The 12,076-nt window shown below is 40.6% G+C and overlaps 1 protein-coding gene across 1 annotated transcript in view; it reads left to right on the top strand.

Annotated features, from left to right (window-relative positions):
• The window catches only part of FER1L6 (fer-1 like family member 6), a 123,008-nt gene extending 111,292 nt beyond the window's left edge, over positions 1–11,716 (top strand). The window contains exons 40-41 of the mRNA XM_045560521.1: positions 10,089–10,189; positions 11,533–11,716. Coding sequence (XP_045416477.1) covers positions 10,089–10,189; positions 11,533–11,716 — 285 coding nt within the window. The remainder of the gene's footprint in view (positions 1–10,088; positions 10,190–11,532) is intronic.
• Positions 11,717–12,076: the final 360 nt, after the last annotated feature.

Below are 12,076 nucleotides of genomic sequence, written 5' to 3'. Positions count from 1 at the left end.
CTTTTTTCCAGCAGTCACCCACTCTGAGAAGGCTTCCCCAATACCCTCAGCCTAGGCGGGTTTTCCCTCCTTAAGCTTCCATAGTGCTGTCACACTGATTTGAACTTGTCCTTGGACTTCATGGTTCTTCTACTGTGAGCAACCTGAGTCCAGAAAGTGTGTTTTCTCTTTCTGTTCCTTCTAAGATTTTTCAGTGTCTAACATGGTGCCTGGCACATAGTAGATATCATAAATATTTATTGAATGAATCAGTGAATTCAGGAACAGTTAGAACATGGACACTACTATAAGACATTTTATAGTTTCCTTCTCTGTTTTCTCAGCGTACTAAGCCCATAGGAAATGCTCAGTAAATGTTCTCTGAAAATGGACACATCAGCACACCTTGATTTATGTGATTATCTAAGTGTCACCTTAGAAACCCGAGAGCAATGTCCTAAAGAAGTCAAAGGATAGGGACAGATTTTTGGGAACACAGTGGTAAATGGATGAAGAGACATTGGGGCTGTGGCAGTCTGTTTCCCTAGATCCATAGAAGTTTTTAAGACCCACAGAAACATTTGATCTTCTGATCTGACCCCCACCTGCTAGGTACCAGAGTAGTGGTAATTTCTACAACCTTTTGCCTGTCTCTATGCTGATGCCAGCCACTGTCCCTGCATGGCCAGAGCCTGGGTATGTCAGGTTAGCATAGTGATTTGAATTCACTTGCTTAATAGTTTTTTAAAGGCTGGGTTTTAAGGGAGACATTTATGCGGGAAATTTACTTTCTGATTTGATTGACTCAATGTGGAGTTTTTCAGCCCTTGTGCTTTGGAGTGTCCATTTGGTGATGCCTCTGCCTTGGATCCCATGAGGGAAAGCCCAGGCAGAAGAGAATGCGTCATGAGGACTCACACATTTTGAATAATTTAGGATCCTACAGAGGACTTCTGTGCATCAAAAAAAAAAAAAAAAAGCATGTTTGGGTTAAAAGTATCAAAGCTTTCTGGATCACTTTAGGGACTGTGATTGGTAGCAGTGAGGCAGATGGATGGCAGCCTGGAATGGCCCCATGGCAATGGATTAGCAGTAGAGTACAGGCCAACTTGGGCTGGAAGCCTGGCTGCATTATTTATTTATTGGCTGCATGACCTTGGGGAACTTCACCTCCCTAAGCCTCAACTTCCTTACCTGTAAAAATAGAGAAAATGAAAGTATGCACCCCATGGAGCTGTTGTGACACTAAAATGAGACAGAATATACTAAGGGCTCAGTCAATGGCAGAACTTAGCTTGAGCTATTGCTCAGCAATGAAGTGTTTTCACTAATCTCTTCTCCCACTTCCTTCTGCTGCCCCAACCAAGATGAGAGAAATGCCTCAAGCCTAAAATACCTCAATATCTTAGCCAATAAATAACATCTAACCCTTAGGGATTAAGCTTTTGGTAGATATTCCAAAAAGGTAAGGAGGAAGAGTAGAAGCTCTAACAACATACATTAAACCCCTCCGTAAATGATTCTCCTGAAGAATTGGCCAAGATGATGGACTTTTGCAGGAGATTGTTTTAAAGACTCTTTCTAGTAAGTATAGGAGCTTGTAATTAAATGTTCTTCATTTCTATTCAATGTAAAGTTTCCTCTTCTGAGTACAGGTCATCATGTTGCTCCTTCAGCTATTCATTTGTTCAACAACGATCGAGAGCCCCCTGTGGGCGGGGCTTTGGTGGGAGCATCCCAAATTCAGAGATGAATAGGAAGCAGCCCTTGCTCCCCAGGAGCTTGCTGTCTGGTAGGGAAGACAGACAGAGAAGCAACCAGCATCCACCAGTGTGCAGAGTGAAGAGTGCTCTGACTGTGGGAATAACAAGTGTTGCTAATATGAACTGACTACCAAAACCAGTTCTGAAAGACTGAATATATTATACAAACTGCAGTGGTCAGACCCTACATGGCAATGGAACTCTGATCCGCAACCACTGCAGCAACCTCTTGGGGAAGCAAAACACAACCTCTGCAGTAATCAACCTCCAATGGTCAGGGCTTGGTCGCTGCCTGCCAGCTTCCCTAGTTCATGCCTCTGCTTCCAAATGTACTCTTCCAACTGATCACATATGACACACCATAGTTAGCCTGCTTTCTGTTTCACTGTGCCGGCACCTTTCAACCAGAACACACCTGAAGTCTTCTCTTTTTTCTTGATAAAGGTTCCCCTCCACCTGCCTGTTTTTGGGTCTCTGTCAAACTCAAAGGATGGTAGCTGACTCCTTTGCTATAGCTCTGAATAAATAGCCTCTGTCTTTTCTCATTTGGGTAGTTTTTGTTGATTTCCACAGCCCCAAACACTTGATGTATATTAACTAATTTATCTGCTAACCCCCCATGAGATATGTATATATTATCAGTTCCCATTTTATAGATAAGGAAACTGAGGCACAGAGAGGTAAGTAACTTGCTTCAAGTCACACAGCTAGTCGGGGAGGATGGGATTCAAACCCAAGCAGTCTGCACCTACATTCCTTGGTCTTCACTACTGTGCAATACTTCGTTTTCTGATGGAGAACCATGGAAACAGAAGGGACATCCAACTTGGTCCTGGAGTCCTCAGCAATCTTAACCATGGAGATAAGGTCTGAGGTGACATCTCAGACTTAGGGAAATATAATTTAGAACAAAATTTTCTCCCAACCCAGAAAATCTCTCCACACATGTAGTAGAGAGAAAAAAGGGGGTGGGGTGGGGGTATTGAGTTATCATTAAACCAGAATGTGATGTGCATTACAAGCAACCTGCTAAGAGATTGTAAAGACAGAAAGAAATTTCATCCTTTCATACAGTTAAGTAGCTATAACCCATCTTTTCAAGATAAACAATAACTCATCCTCAAGTAAAAGGACTTCACACGACCATTTGTCACACACAGCTCATCCTAGATTCACTTGATAATTGGGGTGACCATCTATGTTACCTAATTAGCTTTACCCCAAAGAAAAACAAACTTCTCAAATCTTTATGACGAAAGGTAGTTTTGCAACTTGGAGAAAGGTGCCTGCTGAAGTTAGGCTCCTACCCTCCCTCAGAAACTGGGAGATAGGATGCTATCTCTCTTGATGTTTATATTTCAAATAGATGGTTCCCAGGTCTTTGAAAAAGACCTTCTGGGTGTTAAAGACAAAAAGCCTATTTAGCTTTCAAAAGGATTCATATGCATTTCAAAGAGAAGGGAAAGAACTTGTAATTACAACTCCTTATCTAAAGTAAATCCTCCAAGAAAAAGGAAAAGAGGGAAATCTCTTTTCCTTATTTTCAACAAGGAGAATTAAGCCTCTTATGTTTAATTCATGTTTGCCCTTACACATAGAATTGGCTTCTTCCTCACCCACACAGGTACCCCAGGGCCAGAGCCTTGGCTGACCTCAGCATGAAACCTGGTCCGGACAGCCCTGCTTTGGCCTGCAGAGGGGTGTATTCCAGCCGCCCCTTGTCCTCTTCCCCTTAAGTAACCAATAACCATACTGAGGAAGCTAAACCGCCACTAAGTTTCTCCTAACGCAGTAGCAAGTTGGATGATCCCAGAGTAGAATGATGTAATGGAAAACCTCTGCTGCTCCCAGGGGCATTTCCTGTCCCCAAGTCTCAGTTTCCAACTCTGTAAGTTCCAGCACAGACATTCTCTAATTCCAGCTCTGTGGGGACTCTCCTCCCGTTCTTTGAAGCCAGCGTTCAGAAGTCACTGTCCTCTTGCTCCAGTCACTGGCCGGCAAGAAGGGGTTTGTTTACCATCACCGCCACCAGCCAGATTTATTTTTAGAGCTGCTTATCACTACCTCCAGGCGGTGTCATTTAGACATTTGGGTCACAGGGCTCCTAGTGTGCAGTGTGGCTGTCCTCACAATAAGTGGAAAACAGTTCCAGGGGATCGCTGAGGAATGGGGACCCTCAGAAGAAGGAAAGGGCTTATCTATTGAACATGTTCTTCTTCCCGAAACACATTGCACTCCACATTTTATATGTCTTATCCCAATTAATCCTACTATAATAAAAGCAATCTTTAAAGAAATCACTCCTTTAAGAGACGGAGATTGGGAAATTTCTTTTACAGGTTAATCCCACAAGTCTACAGGTAGCCCGGATCAGTCCCAGGATGTAAACAATTAAAATTAAAAGGGAGGTTTCTGTGCTTACAGTTTAGTGTGAAAAAATAGTATTTACTGCGTGTACACACACATACACTAGGTGCTAAGCATTCAACAATGAATAAGACAAATTCCTAGCATCTGGGAGTTCACAGTTTAGTTGAGGAGGGTGGTAGACATACATAATTTAAATAATACGTAGCAAAGTCAGATTCTCTAGGAACAGAAAAGGGAGATATTTTTGTATGAAGATTGTTTTTAAGATAGAATGCATGATATACATTTATGAGAAATTTAAAAAGCACAAAAAGGTAAAAAGGACAAAATAGCACTCATATATATATATATATATATATATATTCACACCATCTAAAGAAAATTATTTCTAATGATTTGGTTATTCCCAATATTTTCTGTACGTATAGACTTTGGTTACCTTTACATAATAATCATTCCACATTTGAAATAGTGTCTTCTTCATTTTGTTTTACTCAGTGTTATAATAAGCATCTATCTACGTTATATTTTCAATATTATTAACTCTTCATGGTCTCAAAATAGAAATGCCACAGTTTAATCATGTGTTTTTCCTCAACTTTTTTTCATTTAAAAGATTTGAACACAGAAATGTTGAAAGAATATGACAATGATCAGCTGTAGATCTACCACCTAGATTCAATATTACTAATATTTTGCCATATTTAGTCTATATATTTGAGTATCTAGATGGATGTATGTGTATATATATATTCTCCACTGAACCATTTAAGAGTAAGTTGTAAACATTCTGACACTTTACCCCTAAATACTTCAGCCTGTATCTCCTAAGAATATAGACATTCTCCTACATAACCACAACGCCATCATCACATATAAAAAAGTTAATAATGATTGCTTAATATAATCTGATTCATACCATATTCATGTCTCCATCCCTAAAAAGGATACCACATTGCCCCCAATGTGTCTTTTATAGCCATTTCTTTTTCAAAATAAGATTCAGTCATGGTTCACATGTTGCTTTTGGTTATTATATCACTTTTGATCTATTTTATTTTAACGGCTCTGACTTTTCTTCCCCATGACATTAATTATTTGATGAAACTAGGCCTGATTTATGGGATTATTTACTCATGATGTTGCTTATCTTATTCTCTACCCCCTGTATTTCCTGTGACCTGGAAGTCAGGTTCAGCTTTAGCAGGTTGCAGGTAAATGTTTTTGGCAAGAATGCATAGTAAGTAATATTGTTTACTCCACAGGGAATCATGCCAGGAGGCACGTGCTATCAGGTGATCTCCCTGTTAGTGACGCTGTGTTTGCTCACTTGATTATGTTGATAAACACAAGATCCCTTCATAGTGAAGATTCATTTTTCCCTTTGCAATTAGCAGGTAACTGGTGGCTAACATGTTGGTGTGGGGAATTCCTCGTCTGCAGCCACCTTTCACCCAATGGTTTTAGCAACCACTGGTGATCTCAATTAATCCAGTTATTTCACTGGTGTTATAAAATGAGTTTTCTAACCCTTCCTTACGTTTTTTCTTCTTTCTATCTATCTGTCTGTCTATCTATCTAATTCTATCATGTTTTCTCCATTTATTAGTTGGCATTTATCTGCCAAGAAGAGCTTTCTCTCATCAGCTGGAAATAAGTTACAGTCACTCTCCTTCCCACCCCTCAAAAAGACAGGATACATGCTTAATTGTATCCCTTAATTACAAACTTTTAGAATTAAGAGTTGATGTAGAAGTCACATCCAGTGATGGCAAATGAGCTTTTTTCCCCTTGCTTTTATTTTTTATGTCACTATGGGTTCATATTTTTTTAAAAATATTATATTGTCTAGCTCTGTCCACTGAAGGCCCTAAAAGTAAAATCATTCAGTGGCAAAGAAGACTCCTAGCACCTGTGTCCTGGTTTCTGAATACCTGCTCCTACTAAAAGAATCCAGGGATCTCTGGAGAAATGGCTGACTCCAGGTCTAGGGCAGATAAAATCCAAGATGAGTCTGGGACATCTCATTAGGGCAAATACTACAATTCAAACATCCAAAAAAGTAATGACTGTGCTTTGCACATAAAGCTCTTTCTGCGTTTTGAATTATTTCCTTAATTCAGTTACTGAGAAATGAAATTCCTAAGCTCAACATATGGTTATATAAGATAGTATACACACATATGTACATACATACCTATATGTATGGGTCAGTATACATATGTATGTATATGTATGTGTGTGTATATAGTCCTTTTCCTAAAGGATTTTGCCAGCCTACTTTCCACCATTAATGTACGAGAATGGCTCATGTCGTACCGGTGAGGGTTGTGTATTAATAAGCAGTAATTATTGCTGAAGGAGGGGTGTCGGTTCTGAAATGCAATCACTTCTCAGCCTCCCCAGACATCCGCTCTCTAGGCACTGTGATTTGAAGCCCATAAATAACATATGTGGTGCAACAAATCAGTCTTTTCAAAGATCTTTCCTTATCATTTTCTCCAATCCACAGATATCATTAGGTTAATAGTCTCTTAAACTGTCCGTTTTTTTCTAGCTCTGATTTTAAATTACTTTAGAGGATATTATTAGCTTAAGACCTCTACTTGGTGCTAAACTGAATACTGATGATTGAAACAGGACACGAAATCTTCTGTGTGCAGAGGTACACAGTGAGCAGCAGCGTTTATCAGAACATGACAGTAAACAGCTCCCCCCGGCCCTTCTCGTGCCTGATAAATGCATTGCGACCACCCAGGCAGGGTGGTGAAGCTGGAGCAAGACTATTTATGATAATAACAGCTGCCTCCTATGCCTAGGGCAGAATTAATTTAAAATACTCTGCCTCCCTTTTCTTTGCTCTGCACCCCCCCACCCCGCCCCCCGTAGGCATCTGGGTCTGTCGGACTTCTCTGGTGTTTTCTGCATGGGCAGAAGATGTATTCCATTAAACTATGTGTTTCTGTTGATGAAATAGTGTTGAAGGTAACCACTATCATTTTGTAGGGGCTTTCTGCTTACAATGAACTCAGCTAAGCACTGCATATGTGCTACTTCATTTATTTTCCAAAGCAACCTTATGGGATACATGTTCTTAACATCCCCAGTGCAGTGACACTTAAAGAGGGGAAGTAACTTACCCAAGGTTACACAGCTAGGAAAATGTACAGCCTGGTTTCAAATGCAGAGCTGTCTGCACCAAATCCTATTCACTCAGCTATTTGCTACGCTACACTATAATAGGCTATAATATTCCTTAAGCTAACCAAGGCCAGCCCATAGATGAAGGTCAAAAGCAATATACTAATGCAAGAGCAATAGCAATGATTATAGGGTTCCTCTTGAACATTACAGAAAAGGTGCATGTATTCATTGTTAGATAAATAGTCTACATTTTTTCTTCAACAACAAGGGGCCACATGGACACGTAAAGTAACAGAGGAATGAGATTTGGCTTCAGAAGACCTGGGTGCAAATCCTGGTTTTGTAACACCAGTTAGCAAACATCAACAAGCCTTGGTTTCTGTAGCTGTAAAATGAGGGAACAAAAGTGCTATCTACTTTGCCAGGTTGTCAGAAGGTTGAAATGGAATAATGCACACATGCAGCACTGTGCAGGTTATAAAGTACTATGGCTAACCTTATTGTCATTAGCAGTAGAAAACAAAGGGGCAGCTGTGGTCCTTTTACTCTTGTTCTAACTTGTCCTCTGTTGATTTCTATCCTCTTTTCCAAGCATTCTGGGACCTCACAATTGGTTAGCTCCTCTTAACCTGACTGTCCTTCAAATTAGAGGAATGGGATGAAGCTCTAGGTTCTAATATGCTGCTCAGTGGAGCTTATGTCACCTGGGAAAGACCTCTGGAAATAAGTCCTTTTTGCATTTTGGAAACCCATCTACCATGACTTTTGGGGGAGTTTCTTGGGTTTCTTCCAGCCATCAAGTCTTGCAGGGGCTTCTTGGGCTTTAACTCTTCCTTTCATAAATCCTAGAAGTTAGAGCCACATAGCTCTAGAGAGCATCTGGACACTTGACAGAGGAGGAAACTGTGACCCAAGAAGAATAGTGCCTTTGGTGGTGATAATGAAGACAATCATGGAATCATCTCATGTTAGGGTTGGGAAGGGCCTTGTAAATCTAGTCCGATTATCTGGCAAATGGATGGATAAGTTAGGAGGCAGCCTGCTATAATGGAAAGAGCACAAGCTTTGGTATCATACAGACCTGGGTTCAAATTCCAGTTGGTTGGCTTATTGCCTATGTGACCATAAAAACTTATTTGACCCTTAAGCCTTCATTTTTTAATCTATAAAAATAAGACTTACCTTGTGTGTTTCTTGGATAGATAGATAGGTAGATAGATAGGTAGACAGATAGACAGGATGAATGAACCAGGGACAAAGTGAGCAATGAGTAAAGCATTGCAGTTACAGTTAGACTTATACTATTATTATGCTACTGTTAATAGGTGTGTAGAGGAGTGATTACAATCAACACAAGCTTTATATTCTTTCTTTCCCATGCTTTTTAAATATTTACTGAGTGCTTATACATTCAAGTCATTGCCTACCAGGCCAATATTTCTCAACAGGAAAGAGAGACTACATGTATACACATTTTAAAGGAAGATTTCTGAATCATAGAACATTTAATGCTGTTCTGAGTTGGGCCAGGGTTCTAGTTCAAAGAATGAAGGAGATCACCTAGATTTGAACTCATGACTTCACCTGTAAAAAAAAAAAAGCCCACTGCATTTCTTAACTAATTCAGACAGCCATGCCACTCCCTCTCTTCTCCTGTCCCTCAACCTCACTCCAAATATTCTACTTCTTTCTAATTTCTCCCTCAATTACATTGTCGTGGCTGCCAGCAACCAATCCTGCTTGTTTAAAAGTCCTGGCTTTTTTAGGGTGAATGGATAAGATTCTGGCTCAGCAGAATCTTAGACCTTTTTACTGGGGTAATAATAGATCAACCTCAGAAGTCACGTAATGATCAATCCACTCATGATTCAGAGAGAGAAGCTTTAACAGCAATCCTCTGTGCTAAAATACTTTGAAGATGCTCCAGTCTCCCACCATTTCTGCTTCCCTCCCATTCCCTTGAATTTCAATGTACAAAACCAAAAGAGGCAAAAGGAGAGAGAGTCTCCTCCACCAAGAGCGGTAGTTCCAGGAGATCAGGGATTCTATTTTTCTTGATCATTGTTAAGTCCCCATGGGGCACCTGGAACAGTGGCTGGCAGACAGAGAATCCCCCAAAGTAGTGAATGAGTGAGTGGGCAAGAGAGAATGGCTCTTAACTTTCACAGGGGTCCTATCTCATCCTTTGATAATGCAAGATGTACATCACTGCCAATAACTTTGGCACAGTGCTCTGCAGGAGAATATTTCTCACTATTTTTAAATCAGATAGACTGTGTCTTATTAAGGAAGCAGGGGGAAGGAGGCAGGAGGTGCTAAAATGAAAGGATAATTCTAAAACAATTAATAGGACAACTAAAAGCATGAAGAATGACAGAAAAGCCATGCAGCAAATGTAGGGCCATACCCACCAATTTCCTCTTGAGAAATGACAGAGAAGAAAGACTGTAGCAGATTAGAAAGGGTCTGCCACTCAAATAATTAGTCTCCTTTCTAATTACTATTGTTTCTATAACTAATATTATTTTTTCAGATATTAACTATTACAAGAGGAGTAGTAGATGTGACTGAGTATATATGTGCCTGTGTTTATGTGTGGGACCGTCTCCTTCCACAAAACTCAATAGTAACACCATTCCAAGGCTTTTATTTTTCATCATAAAAATGGCTTCTCCCAGGACCAAAAAGGGAACAATATTTCTCAAAATAAAGCAGCAGAATAGTCAAAATACTTTCTCGCATTCTCCAACATGATAGCACACCTTCTAGAAGGTTGTCATTGCCCAACGGGTCTTTGGCTCTAGAAGCTAAAGCTTTCACATCTTCATGCAGGGCAAAGTTGAAGCTGAGTTCCACCTGGTTACGGCAGAAGAAGCTGAGAAAAACCCTGTTGGAAAAGCCCGAAAGGAGCCGGAGCCCCTGGCCAAGCCCAAGTGAGTGGGGTTGTGGGTGGGAACATCAGAAATGGGAAAAGGCCTTTGCAGTCCCTAGTGTTGTCAGAGAACTTGGGCATTTCCTTAGAGCAGCCCCCTGGGAGAACTAAAAAGCCAGGAGACAGGCAAGTGGTGCCTTCCAAGCTATGTAGCGTTTTGTTTCTACAACTGGAAAACACTCTAAAAACATTACAGAGCACTCGGCAAATGGAGAGGCAAATTAGGTGTCTGTAATACCACCACATAAACACTTCCAGAATCATTTCATGTATTTTTCTACTCATGTTTTATATGAATATGAATGTCAAAAGTTTTTTCTACCTATTCCCTAATCATGCATACAAAATTATCTTAATGTTTTCTTTAGCCTTTACTGACAAGTTTTGCTTTGTTGCCATAGTTGTCATAATTAGGATTTTTAATGTTTGGAATATTCCATAGACTTGATGCCCATAATTGACTTGATTCCCACCCTGTAATTGGATATTTAATTTATTTCTACATCTTTTTTGTTATTATAATATGATGAAAATGTTTTCTCTTTATAACTCTTACTTTAAAAATAAAGTCCCAGAAGTAGAATTACTAGACAAAAGAGTTACTCTATTCAATGTGATCCTTGGTGATTTATCAATTAAAAAGTGAATAGATATACATGTCAAATATGTACACAAAACACTTTGAAATTGTATTTGTGCTGTCCCTTCTCAGACCCCAAGTGTCTCAAGATGAAGGCTCTTGTCTCTGTACCTGCATTTTATCTCTCATAGTGTTAGGAACATCGTGGGTGCTTGGTTATTCATTAAAAGTGTCTACTAAAAGAACCCTTTGGAGAACACAGAAGACTGATGACATAGGCTAGGCCTTCCAGGAACTGTCCATCTATTTAGGGAGGAATAATAACACACAGACTCATAAAATAGTTATCAGAGTATAGAAGACAAATATGTTAGTTTCAAAAAAGGGGCAAGTCAAGTGATAAGTGAGATAGGAACTCGGAGCGAGGGGACCCGTTGTGGACTGAAGCAGTCAGGGCAGGCCTCATGGAAAAGGTGGAGTTTGAGCTGGTCATGGTTGGACAGGTGGAGGGTGGTAGGGCCTCGAGCTGGGTTCTAACTAGACTCTTGCTCTACTGCAGACTAACCTTTACAATGAAGCAGGAACCATTATCATCCAAACGTTAGATTGTTCCTATTTCAGGCAACATGGTCTTCTCCCATTCTCTGGCCTCTCCCTGTGGGTCCCCAGAAAGTGGGAGTCAGAAGAACTTCCTGAGGTCTTGAGACTCCTGAGTGTTGACATTATGACCCCCTTTCCTCATTTTTTTCTCACTTCTCCCTCAGCCGCCCAGACACCTCCTTCTCCTGGTTTGTGAGCCCCTTCAAGTGCCTGTACCACCTCATCTGGAGGAATTATAAGAAGTACATCATCATTGCTTTCATTCTGATCATTCTCATCATCTTCCTGGTCCTTTTCATCTACACCTTGCCGGGAGCCATCAGCCGAAGGATCGTGGTAGGCTCATAGAGGACTGTGGGGACCCAGGCCCTCCCTCTGCACTAATGGTCTCCTCTTCCTCATCGACAAACATCTAAGAACACGTACTGTGCGAGGCACCGTGCTGAGTGCTAAGGCAACAGAATCAAAGCGCCCAGGAACCAGTCCCTATGTCTGAGGACAGACTGGCTCTTCCTGGAGGAGCTAGAAAAGAAACGTTCCCTCCCTACACCAACCCCTGCCTCCATCTTTCAAAGTTATGAGCCTCAAGTCATGGTTTTGCCATGAGCAGTATAAAATGATGACTGTCTTAATTCAGGGTAATCTACGGTGACCTCAAATTGACTTAGATGAATGTTTTCTTTATGTAATTGTATTCTGAGAAGTTTC

The sequence above is a fragment of the Lemur catta genome, chromosome 9 (genome assembly GCF_020740605.2).
Source record: "Lemur catta isolate mLemCat1 chromosome 9, mLemCat1.pri, whole genome shotgun sequence".
Lineage (NCBI taxonomy): Eukaryota > Metazoa > Chordata > Mammalia > Primates > Lemuridae > Lemur > Lemur catta.
This window is presented reverse-complemented; position numbering and strand designations above follow the sequence as displayed.